General features: G+C 49.1%; 1 protein-coding gene across 2 annotated transcripts in view; it reads left to right on the top strand.

Annotated features, from left to right (window-relative positions):
* Nucleotides 1-25,926, top strand: part of TICRR (TOPBP1 interacting checkpoint and replication regulator) — a 143,708-nt gene that overhangs the window by 95,193 nt on the left and 22,589 nt on the right. For both annotated transcript variants that reach the window (XM_063925784.1, XM_063925783.1), the window contains exons 14-15: nucleotides 22,027-22,108; nucleotides 23,207-23,347. In XM_063925784.1, coding sequence (XP_063781854.1) covers nucleotides 22,027-22,108; nucleotides 23,207-23,347 — 223 coding nt within the window. The remainder of the gene's footprint in view (nucleotides 1-22,026; nucleotides 22,109-23,206; nucleotides 23,348-25,926) is intronic.

Below are 25,926 nucleotides of genomic sequence, written 5' to 3'. Positions count from 1 at the left end.
CCTCTAAGTGTGTAGTCAGCCTTTTGTATAATGTTTTTTTTTGCCCTGGTTTAAACTGTCAGAGCTTTTTCACATCCACATTGGCATGTGTTATTTCTAAACAGAGTTGTTGCAAACCATTGTTCGTATCGGGCACATTTGCAGATAGGGTGGTAACATCTGTGATATGGAAGTTCTATATGCACATTGACCTTTCACACCTGTATCATGCAGGCTTAAAATAAAGATTTCTCTTACGTCCTAGAGGATGCTGGGGACTCCGTAAGGACCATGGGGTATAGACGGGCTCCGCAGGAGACATGTGCACTATAAAGAACTTTTAGAATGGGTGTGTACTGGCTCCTCCCTCTTTGCCCCTCCTCCAGACCTCCGTTAGATACTGTGCCCAGAGGAGATTGGGTGCACTGCAGGGGAGCTCTCCTGAGTTTCTTTGATTAAAAGAATTTTGTTAGGTTTTTTTATTTTCAGGGAGCCCTGCTGGCAACAGGCTCTCTGCATCGTGGGACTGAGGAGAGAGAAGCAGACCTACTTAAGTGATAGGCTCTGCTTCTTAGGCTACTGGACACCATTGGCTCCAGAGGGATCGGAACGCAGGTCTCACCCTCGCCGTTCGTACCAGAGCCGCGCCGCCGTCCTCCTTGCAGAGCCGGAAGATAGAAGCCGGGTGAGTATTAGAAGAAAGAAGACATCACAGGCGGCAGAAGACTTCTGATCTTCACTGCTCCCACACACAACACACACTGAGGCACGGATGGGTGCAGGGCGCAGGGGGGGCGTCCTGGGCAGCAATGTAAAACCTCTATGATGGCATTTTAGTATATATGGGCTGCGGAGGCAATATATATATATATATATATATATATATATATATATATATACAAATCCCCCGCCAGTATTGGATTTTGAGCGGGACCGAAGCCCGCCGCTGAGGGGGCGGAGCTTGATTCCACAGCACTGACCAGCGCCATTTTCTCCACAGCACACTGCAAAGAAGCTGGCTCCCCGGACTCTCCCCTGCTGAACACGGTGACAGAGGGCTTAAAAAGAGGGGGGATGGGGGCACTTAATTTGGCGGTGAAGGTATATTGAATAATATTAAAGCACTGTGTGTCTGGGAAATTGTTTTCCAGGGTCATTGGTGCTGGGTGTGTGCTGGCATACTCTCTCTCTCTGTCTCTCCAAAGGGCCTTATTGGGGGACTGTCTCCAGATTGGATATTTCCCGGAGTGTGTGGGGGTGTCGGTACGCGTGTGTCGGCATGTCTGAAGCGGAAGGCTCTTCTAGGATCAGAGGTGGAGCAAATGAATGTGCTGTCTCCGTCGGCAACGCCGACACCTGATTGGTTGGATATGTGGAATGTTTTAAATGCAAATGTGAATTTATTACATAAAAGGTTGGACAAACCGGAGTCCAGGGAAAATGCAGGGAGTCCATCCTTGCCTTTTACTATGTCACAGTGTCGACTACGATGATGCGAGGTTGCAGCCAAAGTTGGCAAAAAGTATTCATTATATGATTATTGCAATAAAAGATGTGTTGCATATCACGGATGACCCCTCTGTACCTGACACGAGCGTCCACATGTTTAAAGAAAAGAAACCGGAGGTTACTTTCCCTCCTTCCCATGAGTTAAATGAGTTGTTTGAAAGGGCTTGGGAAACTCCAGACAAGAAACTGCAGATTCCCAAAAGGATTCTTATGGCGTATCCTTTCCCGGCTAAGGTCAGGATACGGTGGGAATCCTCACCCAGGGTGGACAAGGCGTTAACAAGCTTATCCAAAAAGGTGGCGCTGCCGTCGCAAGATACCGCAGCCCTCAAGGATACTGCTGATCGCAGGCAGGAGACTACCTTGAAGTCAATTTATACACATACTGGTACCTTGCTCAGACCGGCGATAGCGTCGGCTTGGGTATGTAGCGCTGTAGCAGCATGGACAGATACCTTGTCTGCTGACATTGATACCCTGGATAAAGATACCATTTTACTGACCTTGGGTCATATAAAGGATGCTGTCCTATATATGAGAGATGCTCAGAGAGACATTGGCCTACTGGCTTCCAGAGCCAACTCCATGGCGATTTCTGCTAGGCGAGCCCTGTGGATCCGCCAATGGACGGGTGATGCCGATTCAAAGAGGCATATGGAGGTTTTGCCTTACAAGGGTGAGGACTTATTTGGGAAAGGTCTCACGGACCTGGTTTCCACAGCTACCGCAGGTAAATCCGCTTTTTTACCTTATGTTTCCTCACAGCCAAAGAAAACGCCACATTATCAGATGCAGTCCTTTCGGTCGCATAAATCCAAAAGAGGATGGGGATCTTCCTTTCTCGCCAGAGGTAAGGGCAGAGGGAAAAAGCTGCCAGCTACAGCTAGTTCCCAGGAGCTGAACAACGTGTCACTCTCCCTGAGGGTGTTGCAGCAGCACGGCAGGATTCTCAATCTACCAAAGTCACAGTTGGTTCCAACGACCCGATTGCTTTTCTTAGGCATGATTCTGGACACGAAACAAAAAAGGGTTTTTCTACCGATGGAAAAGGCCCAGGAACTCCAGAGCTTGGTCAGGGACCTGTTGAAGCCGAAAAGGGTGTCGGTACATCAATGCACTCGAGTTCTGGGAAAGATGGTGGCGTCTTACGAGGCCATTCCCTTCAGCAGGTTCCATGCGAGGACTTTTCAGTGGGACCTTCTGGACAAGTGGTCCGGTTCCCATCTACATATTCATCAGAAGATCAGCCTGTCCCCCAGGGCCAGGGTATCTCTCTTGTGGTGGCTGCAGAGTACTCACCTTCTAGAGGGTCGCAGGTTCGGCATTCAGGACTGGGTTCTGGTGACCACAGACGCGAGCCTCCGAGGATGGGGCGCAGTCACACTGGGAAGAAACTTCCAGGGACTGTGGTCAAGCCAGGAGGCTTGTCTACACATCAACGTACTGGAATTGAGGGCCATATACAACTGCCTCCGTCAAGCGGAGAATCTTCTTCGCGACCTACCGGTTCTGATTCAATCAGACAACGTCACAGCCGTGGTTCATGTAAACAGCCAAGGCGGGACAAGGAGCTTAGTGGCAATGGCGGAAGCCTCCAGGATTCTGCGCTGGGCGGAAAATCACGTAAGCGCTCTGTCAGCGGTATTCATTCCGGGAGTGGACAACTGGGAAGCAGACTTCCTCAGCAGACACGATCTCCATCCAGGAGAGTGGGGTCTTCATCAAGAAGTCTTTGCAGAAATAGCAAGTCTTTGGGGACTTCCTCAAATAGACATGATGGCGTCACGCCTCAACAAAAAGCTTCCGAGGTATTGTGCCAGGTCAAGGGACCCTCAGGCAGTAGCAGTGGACGCCCTGGTGACACCGTGGGTGTTTCAGTCGGTCTATGTGTTCCCTCCTCTTCCTCTCATCTCAAATGTATTGAGAATCATAAGACGAAAAGGAGTACAGACAATCTCATTGTTCCAGATTGGCCTCGAAGGGCCTGGTATCCGGATCTGCAGGAAATGCTCACAGAAGATCCGTGGCCGCTTCCTCTCAGAGAAGACCTGTTGCAACAGGTGCCCTGTCTGTTCCAAGACTTACCGCGGCTGCGTTTGACAGCATGGCGGTTGAACGCCAGATCCTAGCAGGGAAGGGCATTCCGGACGAGGTCATCCCTACTCTGATAAAGGCTAGGAAGGAGGTGACAGCGAAACATTATCACCGTATCTGGAAGAAGTATGTCTCTTGGTGTGAAACCAAGAATGCTCCTCCGGAAGATTTCTCAACTTCCTACAGACTGGGGTGAATATGGGCCTAAAATGAGGCTCCATTAAGGTTCAGATTTCGGCCCTATCCATTTTCTTTCAGAAGTAATTGGCTTCTCTCCCAGAAGTCCAGACTTTTGTGAAGGGAGTGCTGCATATCCAGCCTCCATTTGTGCCTCCAGTGGCACTATGGGACCTTAACGTGGTGTTACGATTCCTTAAATCTCCCTGGTTTGAGCCTCTTCAATCCGTGGAATTAAAGTATCTCACTTGGAAGGTGGTCATGTTGTTGGCCTTGGCATCGGCAAGGCGAGTGTCTGAGTTGGCGGCTTTGTCTCATAAAAGCCCCTATCTGATTTTCCAAGTGGACAGAGCTGAGTTGCGGACTCGTCCTCAATTTTTGCCTAAGGTGGTTTCCTCTTTTCATATGAACCCAACCTATTGTGGTGCCTGTGGCTACGCGGGACTTGGATTACGAGTCCCTTGATGTGGTCAGGGCGTTGAAAATTTATGTAGCCAGAACGGCTCGGGTTAGGAAAACAGAGGCACTGTTTGTCCTGTATGCAGCCAACAAGGTTGGCGCTCCTTCTATTGCTTGCTGGATCTGTAACACGAGTCAGCAGGCTCATTCTACGGCTGGATTGGGCCCATTCCACTAGGAAGGTGGGCTCTTCTTGGGCAGCTGCCCGGGGCGTCTCGGCATTACAGCTTTGCCGACCGGCAACTTGGTCGGGTTCAAACACTTTTGCAAAATTCTACAAGTTTGATACCCTGGCTGATGAGGACCTCATGTTTGCTCAATCGGTGCTGCAGAGTCATCCGCACTCTCCCGCCCGTTTTGGAGCTTTGGTATAATCCCCATGGTCCTTACGGAGTCCCCAGCATCCTCTAGGACGTAAGAAAATAAGATTTTAAACCTACCGGTAAATCTTTTTCTCCTAGTCCGTAGAGGATGCTGGGCGCCCGTCCAGTGCGGACAAATTCTGCAAGGCTTGTATATAGTTGTTGCTTACATAAGGGTTATGTTACAGTTGAGATCAGTCTTTAGCTGATACTGTTTTGTTCATACTGTTAACTGGTTGTGTATATTCCAGGTTATATGGTGTGGGCTGGTATGAATCTTGCCCTTAGGTTAACAAAATCCTTTCCTCGTATTGTCCATCTCCTCTGGGCACAGTTTCTCTAACTGAGGTCTGGAGGAGGGGCATAGAGGGAGGAGCCAGTGCACACCCATTCTAAAGTTCTTTATAGTGCCCATGTCTTCTGCGGAGCCCGTCTATACTCCATGGTCCTTACGGAGTCCCCAGCATCCTCTACGGACTAGGAGAAAAATTTACTGGTAGGTTTAAAATCTTATTTCTCTGACGTCCTAGTGGATGCTGGGGACTCCGTCAGGACCATGGGGATTAGCGGCTCCGCAGGAGACAGGGCACAAAAATAAAGCTTTAGGATCAGGTGGTGTGCACTGGCTCCTCCCCCTATGACCCTCCTCCAAGCCTCAGTTAGGTTTTTGTGCCCGTCCGAGCAGGGTGCAATCTAGGTGGCTCTCCTAAAGAGCTGCTTAGAAAAAGTTTTTAGGTTTTTTATTTTACAGTGAGTCCTGCTGGCAACAGGCTCACTGCAACGAGGGACTTAGGGGAGAAGAAGTGAACACACCTGCGTGCAGGATGGATTGGCTTCTTAGGCTACTGGACACCATTAGCTCCAGAGGGATCGAACACAGGCCCAGCCATGGAGTCCGGTCCCGGAGCCGCGCCGCCGACCCCCTTGCAGATGCCGAAAAGTGAAGAGGTCCAGAAACCGGCGGCAGAAGACTTTTCAGTCTTCATGAGGTAGCGCACAGCACTGCAGCTGTGCGCCATTGTTGTCACACACTTCACACCAGCGGTCACTGAGGGTGCAGGGCGCTGTGGGGGGCGCCCTGGGCAGCAATGAAATACCTATACTGGCTAAAAGATACATCACATATAGCCCCTGGGGCTATATGGATGTATTTAACCCCTGCCAGGTCTCATAAAAACGGGAGAAGAAGCCCGCCGAAAAGGGGGCGGGGCCTATTCTCCTCAGCACACAGCGCCATTTTCCCTCACAGAAATGCTGGTGGGAAGGCTCCCAGGCTCTCCCCTGCACTGCACTACAGAAACAGGGTTAAAACAGAGAGGGGGGGCACTTATTTGGCGATATGATTATATATATTAAGATGCTATAAGGGAAAAACATTTATATAAAGGTTGTCCCTGTATAATTATAGCGTTTTGGTGTGTGCTGGCAAACTCTCCCTCTGTCTCTCCAAAGGGTTAGTGGGGTCCTGTCCTCTATCAGAGCATTCCCTGTGTGTGTGCTGTGTGTCGGTACGTGTGTGTCGACATGTATGAGGACGATGTTGGTGAGGAGGCGGAGCAATTGCCTGTAATGGTGATGTCACTCTCTAGGGAGTCGACACCGGAATGGATGGCTTATTTAAGGAATTACGTGATAATGTCAACACGCTGCAAGGTCGGTTGACGACATGAGACGGCCGGCAAACCAATTAGTACCTGTCCAGGCGTCTCAAACACCGTCAGGGGCGTTAAAACGTCTTTCTCTAACGTCCTAGTGGATGCTGGGAACTCCGTAAGGACCATGGGGAATAGCGGGCTCCGAAGGAGGCTGGGCACTCTAGAAAGATCTTAGACTACCTGGTGTGCACTGGCTCCTCCCACTATGACCCTCCTCCAAGCCTCAGTTAGATTTCGTGCCCGGCCGAGGTTGGATGCACACTAGGGGCTCTCCTGAGCTCTTAGAAAGTTATAGTCTTAGAATTTGTTCTTTTCAGTGAGACCTGCTGGCAACAGGCTCACTGCAGCGAGGGACTAAGGGGAGAAGAAGCGAACTCGCCTGCTTGCAGCCGGATTGGGCTTCTTAGGCTACTGGACACCATTAGCTCCAGAGGGATCGACCGCAGGCCCAGCCTTGATGTTCGGTCCCGGAGCCGCGCCGCCGTCCCCCTTACAGAGCCAGAAGCAAGAAGATGGTCCGGAAAATCGGCGGCATGAAGACTCAGTCTTCACCAAGGTAGCGCACAGCACTGCAGCTGTGCGCCATTGCTCCTCTCACACACTTCATACTCCGGTCACTGAGGGTGCAGGGCGCTGGGGGGGGGCGCCCTGAGGCAGCAATAAAAACACCTTGGCTGGCAAAAATACCTCAATATATAGCCCCAGGGGCTATATATGAGGTAAATACCCCTGCCAGAAGTCCATAAAAAACGGGAGAATAGGCCGCGAAAAAGGGGCGGAGCCTATCTCCTCAGCACACTGGCGCCATTTTCCCTCACAGCTCCGTTGGAGGGAAGCTCCCTGGCTCTCCCCTGCAGTCTACAAGGGTTAAAAAAAGAGAGAGGGGGCACTAAATTTAGGCGCAGTATACATTATATATATAGATATAAAGCTATAGGGGACATAACTCAGTTAGTCCCTGCAGTATATAGCGCTCTGGTGTGTGCTGGCATACTCTCACTCTGTCCCCCCAAAGGGCTTTTGTGGGTCCTGTCCTCGTTTAGAGCATTCCCTGTGTGTCTGCAGTGTGTCGGTATGGCTGTGTCGACATGTTGAATGAGGAGGCTTATATGGTGACGGAACAGAGGCCGATATATGTGATGTCGCCCCCTGTGGGGCCGACACCAGAGTGGATAGAGAGGTAAAAGGTATTAACCGACAGTGTCAACTCCTTACATAAAAGGGTGGATGACGTAACAGCAGTGGGACAGCCGGCTTCGCAGCCCGCGCCTGCCCAGGCGTCTCAAAGGCCATCAGGGGCTCAAAAACGCCCGCTCTCTCAGATGGCAGACACAGATGTCGACACGGAGTCTGACTCCAGTGTCGACAAGGTGGAGACATATACACAATCCAATCCGTGACTTGATCCCGGCAATAAAAAATGTGTTATACATTTCTGACTTTAACCTCTATAAATGGGTTTTAGGTTTGGGGAGAAAAAACAGGCAGTGTTTTGTTCCCCCATCAGATGAATAAATGAAGTGTGTGAAAAGCGTGGGTTCCCCCGTTAAGAAACTGGTAATTTATAAAAAGTTACTGATGGCGTACTCTTTCCCGCCAGGAGGATAAGTTACGCTGGGAGATATCCCCTAGGGTGGATAAGGCGCTCACACGTTTGTCAAAAAAGGTGGCACTGCCGTCTTAGGATACGGCCACTTTAATAGGTACCTGTTGATAAAAAAAAAAAAAAAAACAGGAGGCTATCCTGAAGTCTGTATTTACACACTCAGGTACTAGACTGAGACCTGCAGATAGTGCTGCTGCAGCGTGGTCGGTGACCCTGTCAAACAGGGATACTAGTTGGCAAACATAAAAACATATTAAAGACGTTGTCTTATATATGGGGGATGCACAGAGGGATATTTTGCCGGCTGGCATCCAAAATAAATGTAATGTCCATTCTGTCAGGAGGGTATTAGAGACCTGTCACTGGACAGGTGATGCTGACTTAAAAAGCACATAGAGAGCCTTATAAGGGTGAGGAATTATTTGGGGATGGTCTCTGGGACCTCGTATCCACAGCAGCTGCTGGGAAGAAATAATTTTACCTCAGGTTTCCTCACAGAAAAAGGTACAGTCCTTTCGGCTTCAGAAAAGCAAGCGGGTCAAATGGCGCTTCCTTTCTGTACAGAGACAAGGGTAGAGGGAAAAAGCTGCACCAGTCAGCCTGTTCCCAGAATCAAGATTCTTCCCCCGCCTCCTGTGAGTACACACCATGACGCGGGTGCTCCACAGGTGTAGCCAGGTACGGTGGGCGGCCGTCTCAAAAATTTCAGCAATTAGTGGGCTCGCTCACAGGTGGATCCCTGTTTCTTCCAAGTAGTATTTCAGGGGTACAAGCTGGAATTAGAGATGTCTCCCCCCAGCCGTTTCCTAAAATATGCCTTGCTGACAACTCCCTCAAGCAGGGAGGCTGTGCTAGAGGCAATTAATAAGCGGTATTCCCAGCAGGTAATACTCAAGGTGCCCCTACTTCAACAAGGACGGGGTTACTATTCCACACGGGTTGGGGTACCGAAACCGCATGGTTCGGTGTGACCCATTTTATATTTAAAATCCTTGAACATAAAAAAATTCAAGTTCAAGATGGAATCGCTCAGGGCGGTTATTGCAAGCCTGGACGAGGGGGATTACATGGTATCCCGGGACATCAAGGATGCTTACCTGCATGTCCCCATTTACCATCCTCGCCAGGAGTACCTCAGATTTGTGGTACAGGATTACCATTACCAAGTCCAGACACTGCCGTTTGGACTGTACATGGCACCGAGGGTGTTTTATCAAGGTAATGGCCGAAATGATGATACTCCTTCAAAAAAAGGGAGTTGTAATTATCCCGTAATTGGACAATCTCGTTATAAGGGCGAGGTCCAAGGAGCAGTTGGTAGTCGGGGTAGCACTATTTTGGAAAGTGCTACAACAGCATAGGTGGATTCTAAACAGTCCAAAGTCACAGCTGGTTCCTATGACACGTCTACTGTTCCTGGGGATGGTTCTGGACATAAACCAGAAATAGTGTTTCTCCCGGAGGAGAAAGCCAAGGAGTTGTCATCTCTAGTCAGAGACCTCCTGAAAACCAAAATAGGTAGCGGTGCATCATTGCACGCGAGTCCTGGGAAAAATGGTAGCTTCTTACGAAGCAATCCCATTAGGCAGGTTCCATACAAGAACTTTTCAGAGGGACCTGTTGGACAAGTGGCCTGGATCTCATCTTCCGATGCATAGGCTGATAACCCTGTCTCCAAGGACCAGGGTATCTCTACTGTGGTGGCTGCAGAGTGCCCATCTTCAAGAGGGCCGCAGGTTCGGCATACAGGACTAGGTCCTAGTGACCATGGATTCCAGTCTTTGAGGCTGGGGGGCAGTCGCATAGGGAAGAAACTTCCAGGGACTTTGGTCAAGTCAGGTTATTTCCCTACACATAAATATTCTGGATCTGAGGGCCATTTACAATGCCCTGAGGCCAGCAAGGCCTCTGCTTCAAAACCAGCCGGTACTGATCCAATCAGACAACATCACGGCAGTCGCTCATGTAATCAACAGGGCGGCACAAAAAGCAGGATGGCGATGGCAGAAGCCACAAGGATTCTCCGATAGGCGGAAAATCATGTGTTAGCACTGTCAGCAGTGTTCATTCCCGGAGTGGACAACTGGGAAGCAGATCTTCTCAACAGACACGACCTCCACCCGGGAGAATGGGGACTTCCTCCAGAAGTCTTCCAATAGGATTGTACACCATTGGGAAAGGCCACAGGTGGACATGATGGCGTCCCGCCTTAACAAAAAGCTAAAAAAGATATTGCTCCAGGTCAAGGGACCCTCAGGCGATAGCTATGGACGCTCTGGTAACACCGTGGGTGTACCAGTCGGTTTAGGTGTTCTCCCCTCTGCCTCTCATACCAAAGGTACTGAGAATAATAGGAAGGCGAGGAGTAAGAACGATACTCGTGGATGGCCAAGAAGAGCTTGGTACCCAGAACTTCAAGAATTTATATCAGAGGACCAATGGCCTCTGCCACTCAGTCAGGACCTGCGGCAGCAGGGGCCCTGTCTGTTCCAAGACTTACCGCGGCTGCGTTTGACGGCATGGCGGTTGAACGCCGGATCCTGAAGGAAAAGGGTATTCCGGAGGAAGTAATTCCTACGCTTACTAAAGCCAGGAAAGTGGTTACAGCAACTCATTATCAACGCATATGGCGAAAATATGTTGCATGGTGTGAGGCCGAAAGGGCCCCAACAGAGGAATTTCAACTAGGTCGATTTCTGCATTTCCTGCAAGCAGGAGTGACTATGGGCCTTAAATTGGGTTCCATTAAGGTACAGATCTCGGCTCTGTCGATTTTCTTTCAAAAAAGAACTAGCTTCAGTACCTGAAGTTCAGACATTTATAAAAGGAGTGCTGCATAGTCAGCCCCCGTTTGTGCCTCCTGTGGCACCTTGGGATCTCAACGTGGTGTTGAGTTTTCTTAAAATCACTTTGGTTTGAACCACTAAAAACCGTGGATCTGAAATATCTCACATGGAAGGTGGTTATGTTATTGGCCTTGGCTTCTGCCAGGCGAGTATCAGAATTGGCGGCTTTGTCTTGTAAAAGCCCTTATTTGATTTTCCATATGGATAGGGCAGAATTGAGGACTCGTCCCCAATTTCTCCCTAAGGTGGTGTCAGCGTTTCACCTGAACCAGCCTATTGTGGTGCCTGCGGCTACTAAGGATTTGGAGGACTCCAAGTTGCTAGACGTTGTCAGGGCCCTGAAAATATATGTTTCCAGGACGGCTGGAGTCAGAAAATCTGACTCGCTGTTTATCCTATATGCACCCAACAAGCTGGGTGCTCCTGCTTCTAAGCAGACTATTGCTCGTTGGATTTGTAGTACAATTCAGCTTGCACATACTGTGGCAGGCCTGCCACAGCCAAAATCTGTCAATGCCCATTCCACAAGGAAGGTGGGCTCATCTTGGGCGGCTGCCCGAGGGGTCTCGGCTTTACAACTTTGCCGAGCAGCTATTTGGTCAGGGGCAAACACGTTTGCAAAATTCTACAAATTTGATACCCTGGCTGAGGAGGACCTGGAGTTCTCTCATTCGGTGCTGCAGAGTCATCCGCACTCTCCCGCCCGTTTGGGAGCTTTGGTATAATCCCCATGGTCCTTACGGAGTTCCCAGCATCCACTAGGACGTTAGAGAAAATAAGAATTTACTCACCGGTAATTCTATTTCTCGTAGTCCGTAGTGGATGCTGGGCGCCCATCCCAAGTGCGGTTTATCTGCATTACTTGTACATAGTTATTGTTAACTAAATCAGGTTATTGTTGAGCCATCTGTTGAGAGGCTCTATTGTTTCATACTGTTAACTGTGTTTCATATCACGAGTTGTACGGTGTGATTGGTGTGGCTGGTATGAGTCTTACCCGGGATTCAAAATCCTTCCTTATTGTGTACGCTCGTCCGGGCACAGTACCTAACTGAGGCTTGGAGGAGGGTCATAGTGGGAGGAGCCAGTGCACACCAGGTAGTCTAAGATCTTTCTAGAGTGCCCAGCCTCCTTCGGAGCCCGCTATTCCCCATGGTCCTTACGGAGTTCCCAGCATCCACTACGGACTACGAGAAATAGAATTACCGGTGAGTAAATTCTTATTTTTTACCTCAGTCGGTTGACACAGACACGGACACTGACTCCAGTGTCGACGGTGAAGAAACAAACGTATTTTTCTTTTAGGGCCACACGTTACTTGTTAAGGGCAATGAAGGAGGTGTTACATATTTCTGATACTACAAGTACCACAAAAAAGGGTATTTTGTGGAGTGTGAAAAAACTACCTGTAGTTTTTCCTGAATCAGATAAATTAAATGAAGTGTGTGATGATGCGTGGGTTTCCCCCGATAGAAAATTATTGGCGGTATACCCTTTCCCGCCAGAAGTTAGGGCGCGTTGGGAAACACCCCTTAGGGTGGATAAGGCGCTCACACGCTTATCAAAACAAGTGGCGGTACCGTCTCCAGATAGGGCCGCCCTCAAGGAGCCAGCTAATAGGAGGCTGGAAAATATCCTAAAAAGTATATACACACATACTGGTGTTATACTGCGACCAGCGATCGCCTCAGCCTGGATGTGCAGCGCTGGGGTGGCTTGGTCGGATTCCCTGACTGAAAATATTGATACCCTTGACAGGGACAGTATTTTATTGACTATAGAGCATTTAAAGGATGCATTTCTATATATGCGAGATGCACAGAGGGATATTTGCACTCTGGCATCAAGAGTAAGTGCGATGTCCATATCTGCCAGAAGTTGTTTATGGACACGACAGTGGTCAGGTGATGCAGATTCCAAACGGCACATGGAAGTATTGCCGTATAAAGGAGAAAAAGACAACGTCTTTTCTCTATCGTCCTAAGTGGATGCTGGGGTTCCTGAAAGGACCATGGGGAATAGCGGCTCCGCAGGAGACAGGGCACAAAAAAGTAAAGCTTTACTAGGTCAGGTGGTGTGCACTGGCTCCTCCCCCTATGACCCTCCTCCAGACTCCAGTTAGATTTTGTGCCCGAACGAGAAGGGTGCAATCTAGGTGGCTCTCCTAAAGAGCTGCTTAGAGAAAGTTTAGTTTAGGTTTTTTTCTTTACAGTGAGTCCTGCTGGCAACAGGATCACTGCAACGTGGGACTTAGGGGGAAAGTAGTAAACTCACCTGCATGCAGAGTGGATTTGCTGCTTGGCTACTGGACACCATTAGCTCCAGAGGGATCGAACACAGGCCCAGCCGTGGAGTCCGGTCCCGGAGCCGCGCCGCCGACCCCCTTGCAGATGCTGAAGCGTGAAGAGGTCCGGAAACCGGCGGCTGAAGACTCCTCAGTCTTCATAAGGTAGCGCACAGCACTGCAGCTGTGCGCCATTTTCCTCTCAGCACACTTCACTGGGCAGTCACTGAGGGTGCAGAGCGCTGGGGGGGGGCGCTCTGAGAGGCAAATATAAACCTTATACAAGGCTAAAAATACCTCGCATATAGCCCATAGGGGCTATATGGAGATATTTAACCCCTGCCTGACTGGAAAAATAGCGGGAGAAGAACCCGCCGAAAAAGGGGCGGGGCCTATCTCCTCAGCACACGGCGCCATTTTCTGTCACAGCTCCGCTGGTCAGAACGGCTCCCAGGTCTCTCCCCTGCACTGCACTACAGAAACAGGGTAAAACAGAGAGGGGGGGCACATTAATGGCTATATATATATATATTAAAGCAGCTATAAGGGAGCACTTAATATAAGGATATCCCTTGTATATATAGCGCTTTGTGGTGTGTGCTGGCAGACTCTCCCTCTGTCTCCCCAAAAGGGCTAGTGGGTCCTGTCTTCATTAGAGCATTCCCTGTGAGTTTGCGGTGTGTGTCGGTACGTGGTGTCGACATGTATGAGGACGATATTGGTGTGGAGGCGGAGCAATTGCCAAATATGCAGATGTCACCCCCCAGGGGGTCGACACCAGAATGGATGCCTTTATTTGTGGAATTACGTGATGGTTTATCTTCCCTTAAACAGTCAGTTGAGGACATGAGGCGGCCGGACAATCAATTAATGCCTGTCCAGGCGCCTCAAACACCGTCAGGGGCTGTAAAACGCCCTTTGCCTCAGTCGGTCGACACAGACCCAGACACGGGCACTGATTCCAGTGACGACGGTAGAAATTCAAACGTATTTTCCAGTAGGGCCACACGTTATATGATTTTGGCAATGAAGGAGACGTTACATTTAGCTGATACTACAGATACCGTAAAACAGGGTATTATGTATGGTGTGAAAAAACTACAAACAGTTTTTCCTGAATCAGAAGAATTAAATGACGTGTGTGATGAAGCGTGGGTTGCTCCTGATAAAAAGTTGATAATTTCAAAAAAGTTATTGGCATTATACCCTTTCCCGCCAGAGGTTAGGGCGCGCTGGGAAACACCCCCTAAGGTGGACAAGGCGCTCACACGCTTATCCAAACAAGTGGCGTTACCCTCTCCTGAGACGGCCGCACTTAAGGATCCATCAGATAGAAAGATGGAAGTTATTCAAAAGAATATATACACACATGCAGGTGTTATACTACGACCAGCTATAGCAACTGCCTGGATGTGCAGTGCTGGAGTAGTTTGGTCAGAATCCCTGATTGAAAATATTGATACCCTAGATAGGGACAATGTTTTACTGTCGTTAGAACAAATAAAGGATGCATTTATCTATATGCGTGATGCACAGAGGGATATTTGCACACTGGCATCTCGGGTGAGTGCTATGTCCATTTCAGCCAGAAGAGCCTTATGGACACGACAGTGGACAGGCGATGCGGATTCAAAACGTCACATGGAGGTTTTGCCGTATAAAGGGGAGGAGTTATTTGGAGTTGGTCTATCAGACTTGGTGGCCACGGCTACTGCCGGGAAATCCACTTTTTTACCTCAAGTCACTCCCCAACAGAGAAAGGCACCGACCTTTCAACCGCAGCCTTTTCGCTCCTACAAAAATAAGAGAGCAAAGGGCTTGTCGTACCTGCCACGAGGCAGAGGAAGAGGGAAGAGACACCAACAGGCAGCTCCTTCCCAGGAACAGAAGCCCTCCCCGGCTCCTGCAAAAACCTCAGCATGACGCTGGGGCCTCTCAAGCGGACTCGGGGACAGTGGGGGGCCGTCTCAAAAATTACAGCGCGCAGTGGGCTCACTCGCAGGTAGACCCCTGGATCCTGCAGATAATATCTCAGGGGTACAGGTTGGAATTAGAGACGGATCCTCCTCATCGTTTCCTGAAGTCTGCCTTACCAACCGTCTCTTCCGAAAGGGAGAGGGTGTTGGAAGCCATTCACAAGCTGTACGCTCAGCAGGTGATAGTCAAAGTACCCCTATTACAACAAGGAAAGGGGTATTATTCCACTCTATTTGTGGTACCGAAGCCGGATGGCTCGGTAAGGCCTATTCTAAATCTGAAGTCCTTGAACCTCTACATAAAAAAGTTCAAGTTCAAGATGGAGTCACTCAGAGCAGTGATAGCGAACCTGGAAGAAGGGGACTTTATGGTATCCTTGGACATCAAGGATGCGTATCTACACGTTCCGATTTACCCCGCACACCAGGGGTACCTCAGGTTCATTGTTCAAAACTGTCACTATCAGTTTCAGACGCTGCCGTTCGGATTGTCCACGGCGCCTCGGGTCTTTACCAAGGTAATGGCCGAGATGATGATTCTTCTTCGAAGAAAAGGCGTATTAGTTATCCCATACTTGGACGATCTCCTAATAAGGGCAAGGTCCAGAGAACAGCTGGAGACAGCTTTAGCACTATCTCAAGAGGTGCTAAGACAACACGGGTGGATTCTGAATATTCCAAAATCCCATTTAATCCCGACAACTCGTCCGCTGTTCCTAGGAATGATTCTGGACACGGTTCAGAAAAAGGTTTTCCTTCCAGAGGAAAAAGCCAAGGAGTTATCCGATCTGGTCAGGAACCTCCTAAAACCAGGAAAAGTGTCAGTACATCAATGCACAAGAGTCCTGGGAAAAATGGTGGCTTCTTACGAAGCAATTCCATTCGGCAGATTCCATGCAAGAATATTCCAAAGGGATCTGTTGGACAAATGGTCAGGGTCGCATCTGCAGATGCACCTGCGAATAACCCTGTCACCAAAGACAAGGGTGTCACTTCTGTGGTGGTTGCAGAAGGCTCACCTATTAGAAGGCCGCAGATTCGGCATTCAGGATTGGATCCTGGTGACCACGGACGCCAGCCTGAGAGGCTGGGGAGCAGTCACACAAGGAAGAAACTTCCAGGGAGTATGGACGAGTCTGGAAAAGTCTCTTCACATAAACATTCTGGAACTAAGAGCAATCTACAATGCTCTAAGCCAGGCGGAACTTCTCCTGCAAGGAAAGCCGGTGTTGATTCAGTCGGACAACATCACGGCGGTCGCCCATGTAAACAGGCAGGGCGGCACAAGAAGCAGGAGTGCAATGGCAGAAGCTGCCAAGATTCTTCGCTGGGCGGAGAATCACGTGATAGCACTGTCAGCAGTGTTCATCCCGGGCGTGGACAACTGGGAAGCAGACTTCCTCAGCAGACACGATCTTCATCCGGGAGAGTGGGGTCTACATCCAGAAGTCTTCAACATGTTAATAGACCGTTGGGAAAGACCAATTGTAGACATGATGGCGTCTCGCCTCAACAAGAAACTGGACAAATATTGCGCCAGGTCAAGAGATCCACAGGCAATAGCTGTGGACGCACTGGTAACTCCTTGGGTGTACCAGTCAGTGTATGTGTTTCCTCCTCTGCCGCTCATACCAAAGGTATTGAAGATCATACGGCAAAGAAGAGTAAGAACAATACTAGTGGTTCCGGATTGGCCGAGAAGGACTTGGTATCCGGAACTTCAAGAGATGCTCACGGACGAACCGTGGCCTCTACCTCTGAGAAGGGACCTGCTACAGCAGGGTCCCTGTCTTTTTCAAGACTTACCGCGGCTGCGTTTGACGGCATGGCGGTTGAACGCCAGATCCTAAAAGGGAAAGGCATTCCAGAAGAAGTCATTCCTACCTTGATTAAGGCACGGAAGGAAGTCACCGTGAAACATTATCACCGCATTTGGCGAAAATATGTAGCGTGGTGCGAGGATCGGAGGGTTCCGACGGAGGAATTCCAACTGGGTCGTTTCCTACATTTCCTGCAATCAGGATTATCTATGGGTCTCAAATTGGGATCCATTAAGGTTCAAATTTCGGCCCTGTCAATATTCTTCCAAAAAGAATTGGCCTCTGTCCCTGAGGTCCAGACTTTTGTCAAGGGAGTACTGCATATACAGCCTCCTGTGGTGCCTCCGGTGGCACCGTGGGATCTAAATGTAGTTTTAGATTTCCTCAAATCCCATTGGTTTGAACCATTGAAAAAGGTGGATTTGAAATATCTCACATTGAAAGTGACTATGTTACTAGCCCTGGCCTCTGCCAGGAGAGTATCTGAATTGGCGGCTTTATCTTATAAAAGTCCTTATCTAATCTTCCATTCGGATAGGGCAGAACTGCGGACTCGTCCGCATTTTCTCCCTAAAGTGGTATCAGCATTTCATCTGAACCAACCTATTGTGGTGCCTGCGGCCACTAGCGACTTGGAGGACTCCAAGTTGTTGGACGTTGTCAGAGCCTTAAAAATATACATTGCAAGGACGGCTGGAGTCAGAAAATCTGACTCGCTGTTTATATTGTATGCACCCAACAAGTTGGGCGCACCTGCTTCTAAGCAGTCGATTGCTCGTTGGATTTGTAACACAATTCAACTTGCACATTCTGTGGCAGGCCTGCCACAGCCTAAAACTGTAAAAGCCCACTCCACAAGGAAGGTGGGCTCATCTTGGGCGGCTGCCCGAGGGGTCTCGGCATTACAACTCTGCCGAGCAGCTACGTGGTCGGGGGAGAACACGTTTGTAAAATTTTACAAATTTGATACCCTGGCAAAGGAGGACCTGGAGTTCTCTCATTCGGTGCTGCAGAGTCATCCGCACTCTCCCGCCCGTTTGGGAGCTTTGGTATAATCCCCATGGTCCTTTCAGGAACCCCAGCATCCACTTAGGACGATAGAGAAAATAAGAATTTACTTACCGATAATTCTATTTCTCGGAGTCCGTAGTGGATGCTGGGCGCCCATCCCAAGTGCGGATTATCTGCAATACTTGTACATAGTTATTGTTAACTAATTCGGGTTATTGTTAAGGAGCCATCTTTAAGAGGCCCTTTCTGTTGTCATACTGTTAACTGGGTTTAGATCACAAGTTGTACGGTGTGATTGGTGTGGCTGGTATGAGTCTTACCCGGGATTCAAAATGCCTCCCTTATTGTGTATGCTCGTCCGGGCACAGTACCTAACTGGAGTCTGGAGGAGGGTCATAGGGGGAGGAGCCAGTGCACACCACCTGACCTAGTAAAGCTTTACTTTTTTGTGCCCTGTCTCCTGCGGAGCCGCTATTCCCCATGGTCCTTTCAGGAACCCCAGCATCCACTACGGACTCCGAGAAATAGAATTATCGGTAAGTAAATTCTTATTTTCAGCCTCAGTCCTTTCGTCCCCATAAGGGCAAGCGGGCAAAAGGCCAGTCATATCTGCCATGGGATAGAGGAAAGGGAAGAAGACTGCAGCAGGCAGCCCATTCCCAGGAACAGAAGCCCTCCACCGCTTCTGCCAAGTCCTCAGCATGACGCTGGGGCCGTACAAGCGGACTCAGGTGCGGTGGGGGGTCGGCTCAAGAGTTTCAGCACGCAGTGGGCTCACTCGCAAGTGGACCCCTGGATCCTACAAGTAGTATCCCAGGGGTACAGATTGGAAATTCGAGACGTCTCCCCCTCGCAGGTTCCTGAAGTCTGCTTTACCAACGTCTCCCTCCGACAGGGAGGCAGTAGTGGAAACAATTCACAAGCTGTATTCCCAGCAGGTGATAATCAAAGTACCCCTCCTACAACAAGGAAAGGGGTATTATTCCACACTATATTGTGGTACTGAAGCCAGATGGCTCGGTGAGACCTATTCTAAATCTGAAATATTTGAACACTTACATACAAAGGTTCAAATCAAGATGGAGTCACTCAGAGCAGTGATAGCGAACCAGGAAAAAGGGGACTATATGGTGTCCCGGGACCGATGCTTACCTCCATGTCCCAATTTGCCCTTCTCACCAAGGGTACCTCAGGTTCGTGGTACAGAACTGTCACTATCAGTTTCAGACGCTGCCGGTTGGATTGTCCACGGCACCCCGGGTCCTTACCAAGGTAATGGCCGAAATGATGATTCTTCTTCAAAGAAAATGGACGATCTCCTGATAAGGGCAAGGTCCAGAGAACAGTTGGAGGTCGGAGTAGCACTATCTCAAGTAGTTCTACGACAGCACGGGTGGATTCTAAATATTCCAAAACCGCAGCTGTTTCCGACGACACGTCAGCTGTTCCTAGGGATGATTCTGGACACAGTCCAGAAAAAGGTGTTTCTCCCGGAGAAGAAAGCCAGGGAGTTATCCGAGCTAGTCAGGAACCTCCTAAAACCAGGAAAAGTGTCAGTGCATCATTGCACAAGGGTCCTGGGAAAAATGGTGGCTTCTTACGAAGCGATTCCATTCGGCAGATTTCACGCAAGAACTTTTCAGTGGGATCTGCTGGACAAATGGTCCGGATCGCATCTGCAGATGCATCAGCGGATAACCTTATCGCCACGGACAAGGGTGTCTCTTCTGTGGTGGTTGCAGAGTGCTCATCTGTTAGAGGGCCGCAGATTCGGCATACAGGACTGGGTCCTGGTGACCACGGATGCCAGTCTGAGAGGCTGGGGAGCTGTCACACAGGGAAGAAACTTCCAGGGAGTATGGTCAAGCCTGGAGATGTCTCTTCACATAAATATACTGGAGCTAAGAGCGATTTACAATGCTCTAAGCCTGGCAAAACCCCTGCTTCAGGGTCAGCCGGTGTTGATCCAGTCGGACAACATCACGGCAGTTGCCCACGTAAACAGACAGGGCGGCACAAGAAGCAGGAGAGCAATGGCAGAAGCTGCAAGGATTCTTCGCTGGGCGGAAGATCATGTGATAGCACTGTCAGCAGTGTTCATTCCGGGAGTGGACAACTGGGAAGCAGACTTCCTCAGCAGACACGATCTACACCCGGGAGAGTGGGGACTTCATCCAGAAGTCTTCCACATGATTGTGAACCGTTGGGAAAAACCAAAGGTGGATATGATGGCGTCTCGCCTCAACAAAAAACTGGACAGGTATTGCGCCAGGTCAAGAGACCCTCAGGCAATAGCTGTGGACGCTCTGGTAACACCGTGGGTGTTCCAGTCAGTGTATGTGTTTCCTCCTCTGCCTCTCATACCAAAAGTACTGAGAATTATACGGCAAAGGGGAGTAAGAACGATACTCGTGGCTCCGGATTGGCCAAGAAGAACTTGGTACCCGGAACTTCAGGAGATGCTCACGGAAGATCCGTGGCCTCTACCTCTAAGACGGGACCTGCTTCAGCAGGGACCGTGTCTATTCCAAGACTTACCGCGGCTGCGTTTGACGGCATGGCGGTTGAACGCCGAATTCTAAGGGAAAAAGGCATTCCGGAAGAGGTCATTCCTACACTGGTAAAAGCCAGGAAGGAGGTGACTGCATAACATTATCACCGCATTTGGAGAAAATATGTTGCGTGGTGTGAGGCCAGGAAGGCCCCCACGGAGGAATTTCAATTGGGTCGATTCCTACATTTCCTGCAAACAGGATTGTCTATGGGCCTCAAATTGGGGTCCATTAAGGTTCAAATTTCGGCCCTGTCGATTTTCTTCCAGAAAGAATTGGCTTCAGTTCCTGAAGTCCAGACTTTTGTAAAAGGAGTACTACATGTACAGCCCCCGGTTGTGCCCCCAGTGGCTCCGTGGGACCTTAATGTAGTTTTGGATTTTCTCAAATCCCATTGGTTTGAGCCACTCAAATCGGTGGATTTGAAATATCTTACATGGAAAGTAACCATGCTACTGGCCCTGGCTTCAGCCAGGAGAGTGTCAGAATTGGCGGCTTTATCGTATAAAAGCCCATATCTGATTTTCCATTCGGACAGGGCAGAACTGCGGACGCGTCCTCAGTTTCTGCCTAAGGTGGTGTCAGCGTTTCACCTGAACCAGCCTATTGTGGTGCCTGCGGCTACTAGCGATTTGGAGGATTCCAAGTTGCTGGACGTTGTCAGGGCATTGAAAATATATATTTCAAGGACGGCTGGAGTCAGAAAATCTGACTCGCTGTTTATACTGTATGCACCCAACAAGCTGGGTGCTCCTGCTTCTAAGCAGACGATTGCTCGTTGGATTTGTAGCACAATTCAACTTGCACATTCTGTGGCAGGCCTGCCACAGCCTAAATCTGTCAAGGCCCATTCCACAAGGAAGGTGGGCTCATCCTGGGCGGCTGCCCGAGGGATCTCGGCATTACAACTCTGCCGAGCAGCTACGTGGTCGGGGGAGAACACGTTTGTAAAATTCTACAAATTTGATACCCTGGCTAAAGAGGACCTGGAGTTCTCTCATTCGGTGCTGCAGAGTCATCCGCACTCTCCCGCCCGTTTGGGAGCTTTGGTATAATCCCCATGGTCCTGACGGAGTCCCCAGCATCCACTAGGACGTCAGAGAAAATAAGATTTTACTTACCGATAAATCTATTTCTCGTAGTCCGTAGTGGATGCTGGGCGCCCATCCCAAGTGCGGATTGTCTGCAATACTTGTACATAGTTATTGTTACAAAAAAATCGGGTTGTTATTGTTGTGAGCCGTCTGTTCAGAGGCTCCTACGTTTGTCATACAGTTAACTGGGTTCAGATCACAAGTTGTACGGTGTGATTGGTGTGGCTGGTATGAGTCTTACCCGGGATTCAAAATCCTTCCTTATTGTGTACGCTCGTCCGGGCACAGTATCCTAACTGAGGCTTGGAGGAGGGTCATAGGGGGAGGAGCCAGTGCACACCACCTGATCCTAAAGCTTTATTTTTGTGCCCGGTCTCCTGCGGAGCCGCTAATCCCCATGGTCCTGACGGAGTCCCCAGCATCCACTACGGACTACGAGAAATAGATTTATCGGTAAGTAAAATCTTATTTTTTTCACCTGAATCTGAGTTTGAAATTGGCATGCTTTCATATCTCCTTTCACTGAAAGTCCCAGTATTTGGAAAAAAAAAGATTTGTTTTTGTTTTTTAAAGCAATGTTCTTGCATTTGTTTTCCTAATAGGAGAGCTCAAACTCTAATCTGGTTGTAATGGTTGAGAAATTAAAGTTACCTCTGCAAGCACAACCACCGAAAGATGCTGAAGGTATGGAATGACTAAAGTGGAACACCTTTTGGCGAATATGTGTGCATCGTTTGTTTATGCTTCGAGTGATGCTGATTTTTGGAGGTTATAACATGAATTTGGCCTTATCATGCCCCCTGTAGAGGAAATTAGAGCATTTTAAAGGATAACTTCCTAAAGGTAAATTAGGTGTGTGTACAGAGCATTCATACAAGAGTAGTCTAAGACTTAATGGTAGGAAAGAAGTGAAAGATAGGTGAAGAGCAGTGACCAATGTAAGTGAAGAGCTTTATGTTATCACAAAGTATGATGTAAGGCAGGCCTGGCCAACCTATGGCTCTCCAGCAGTTGTGAAACTACACATTCCAGCATGCTCCGCCACAGTTTTAGCATACCCTAATGGCAAAACTGTAGCAGCTAATGCTGGGACTTGTAGTTTCACAAGGCCTGATGTAAAGGGGTAGTGTACGTACCTTATACTTACAATTAAATTGAGTATGCCTCCCTCCGTATTCTGCATAACATTCACATAGTACAGTGGCAGTAACTGTCTTATGATAATAAAGAAATAATTCTGGAAGCTCTGACTCAATGTGGACTATATCTAACTGACCATCTCTGCAATATTGCATACGATTTGTTCCCATGGCTAAGGATTTAGTATATGCCTTTTTTAAGGACAGAATCTACTTCACCTTAAAAAGTCCTTATCAGAAATAAAGCACATTCTATTTCAGGCTAAACAGACTGCAACCACTTACATTAAGAGTCCTTAAACGCTTTCTGTCAATACTTGTGGAATGTAATATAGTCGCTCTCTAGTTCTGTTTTCTTGTGTGCATAGCAGGGATGTGCTTCGTATGAGACAGCCTAAGTTGGCTTCCATTACAGCAACATTTCTTTAGGATTGCCTCCACCCTCTCAATCCCTCCTTGTTTGTGCGTATCTTGATGCTGGTATCCGCTTCTACCTTTATTCACTCACCCTCTTAAATGTTGAAAATTAGAAAATACAGAAATATGAAAGTTGTCTGCTCAGTATAGCAGAGCTTCAAGAGGGACACTGACTATTTGTCTCTCTCTCTTTTTTTTTTTTTTTTTTTTTTACTTTTATTAAAAGCAACAAAAGTGAGAAGGAATTTATTTGTCCAAGAGAACCGATCCCCCACAAGAAGGGGCACTAAGATGCCAAGGAGCCAGTCTGTATCCACAGTAGAGGAGCTGAAACATAAGCGCAGCAAGACTCATGATGGAACTAGAGGTAACCTTCCAAATTCTATGCTAGCATTTCTTGGTTTTAAGTATTTCTCTTGCGTCCTAGTGGATACTGGGGTTCTCTACTTTAGTACCATGGGGTATAGATCTGGGGCCTGGCACTTTAAAACCTTTAGAGAGAGTGCTGGCTCCTCGCCTCAATGCCCCTCCTACCAGACTCTGTTTAGAAAAATGTGCCCAGGAGCTGGGTGCATTTCTTTGGAGCTCCATAGAGTTTTCTTTATTTGTTATCTTCAGGTAACCCTGGTTGGCAACCAGGCTACCTGCATCGTGGGACTTAGAGGGGGGACCGAACCAACCTCCTGAGGGTCAATGGTTCGTAATCCCAGCTGACAGGACACTGAGCTCCTGAGGTGCTGATCACACACCGTTAGTATGTGTGCCCACGCTGACAGCTAGCCGCCGCCACCCTCTTAACATGCCGAAGATCAGGGTGCGGTGAGTTACACTGGGATCCCGGTAAGCGGGTCCCTGGTGCAGTTTGGCGGCATGTCGTGCAGCGGTTACGGGCCATGAGCTGTGGTGCCCCCCGCAGACAAAACTGGCTCTCATCAGCAGTGCTCGCTGTCAGAAAAGGCTTGTGTGTACTGTTATGTTTAATATGTTTTAACATGGCCAGTATAATCAACAAGCTACAGGGACCGCACACCAATGTTGCAAGGGGCGGGGCTTTCCGGAGTGGAACCAGAGGCGAAAAGACGCCATTTCCTGCTGCTGCGGATCATCAAGGCTACATGAACGCTGCTCCTCCGTGGACCCACGCTGTTAGACTTCTGTCCTGGTACCAGGGTGGGTCAAAGCAGTGGGGGAGCTCTCTAGCGGCAGCGCCGCCGCACTTATACAGGTTGTACACTTATATTCACACATTGTGCTGCTGTTTGTGTGCTGGTATCTGTTACCTCATTTTCACTCCAGGGCCTCTCGAGGGTCTGTGTGGAGGTGTTTTCAGTGAGCTGCGCTGTATTTGCAGTGGTGTAAATATGTCTGGGGACATAGTTGTGTGCTGCTTGTAACTCTACCCCTTCATCAGCGGGGTCCCTCGTGTGAACAATGTTCCTGATCTCCATAGGGACAGGGTTCACATGCACCTGACTGGTTAGATAATTTTAGGAGCATGATTCAGAATGTCAATTCAGAATTAGCTGCAGCTAAAAAGGAGAGACAAAGAGTGTTAAAACAGTCTATTGATTGTATAGCTAAAGCAGGAGATACCCGGAAGGCTTCTCAGCCCCCTCTGTTGGTTTCACATAAGGGCTCACTGACACAGGTGCTCCAGTCTGATACTGATCAGCCTAATGTGGATGATGATATGGATGAGGACAGCTCTCTATCCCCAGGGGTGGAGGCCCTCATTTCTCTGACGTCCTAGTGGATGCTGGGAACTCCGTAAGGACCATGGGGAATAGATGGGCTCCGCAGGAGACTGGGCACTCTAAATAAAAGATTAGGTACTATCTGGTGTGCACTGGCTCCTCCCTCTATGCCCCTCCTCCAGACCTCAGTTAGAATCTGTGCCCGGCCAGAGCTGGGTGCTCCTAGTGGGCTCTCCTGAGCTTACTAGTAAAGAAAGTATTTATTAGGTTTTATATTTTCAGTGAGCTTCTGCTGGCAACAGACTCACTGCTACGTGGGACTAAGGGGAGAGAAGCGAACCTACCTGCTTGCAGCTAGTTTGTGCTTCTTAGGCTACTGGACACCATTAGCTCCAGAGGGTTCGAACACAGGTACCTGTCCTCGATCGTCCGTTCCCGGAGCCGCGCCGCTGTCCCCCTTGCAGAGCCAGAAGAACAGAAGCTGGAAGACGACGAAATCGGCGGCTGAAGACTCCTGTCTTCATTAATGTAGCGCACAGCACCGCAGCTGTGCGCCATTGCTCCCAGCACACTTACACACTCCGGTCACTGTAGGGTGCTGGGGGGGCGGGGGCCCTGGGCTGCAATTGAAGTACCTTTGGCATAAAAACATACAAAAAAACAATCTAGCACTGTATATATGTAAAAAAAAAACGCCGTTTTTTTACATGGAAAGCGGGACAGAAGCCCGCCACTGAGGGGGCGGGGCCTTCTTCCTCAGCACTCCAGCGCCATTTTCTCTTCACAGCTCCGCTGGAAGCAGCTCCCCAGGCTCTCCCCTGCAGTATCCAGGTACAAGACGGGTTAAAAAGAGAGGGGGGGGCACATAAATTTAGCCGCAAACAATACAAAAAAAGCAGCTATTGGGTAAATCACTTATTAGCAGTGAAAATCCCTGTGTTATATAGCGCTGTGGTGTGTGCTGGCATACTCTCTCTCTGTCTTCCCAAAGGACTTTGTGGGGTCCTGTCCTCAGTCTCAGCATTCCCTGTGTGTGTGCGGTGTGTCGGTATGGCTGTGTCGACATGTTTGATGAGGAAGGTTACGTGGAGGCGGAGCAAGGGCAGATAAGTGTGGTGTCGCCCCCGTCGGGGCCGACACCTGATTGGATGGATATGTGGAAGGTCTTAAATGACAATGTAAACTGCTTACATAAAAGGTTTGATGACGCTGCAGCCTTGGGACAGCCGGGGTCTCAGCCCGCACCTGCCCA

Source organism: Pseudophryne corroboree, chromosome 6 (genome assembly GCF_028390025.1).
Source record: "Pseudophryne corroboree isolate aPseCor3 chromosome 6, aPseCor3.hap2, whole genome shotgun sequence".
NCBI classification, from domain to species: domain Eukaryota; kingdom Metazoa; phylum Chordata; class Amphibia; order Anura; family Myobatrachidae; genus Pseudophryne; species Pseudophryne corroboree.
Note: the sequence above shows the minus strand (reverse complement) of the source record. Positions and strands in the feature narration are given on the sequence as shown.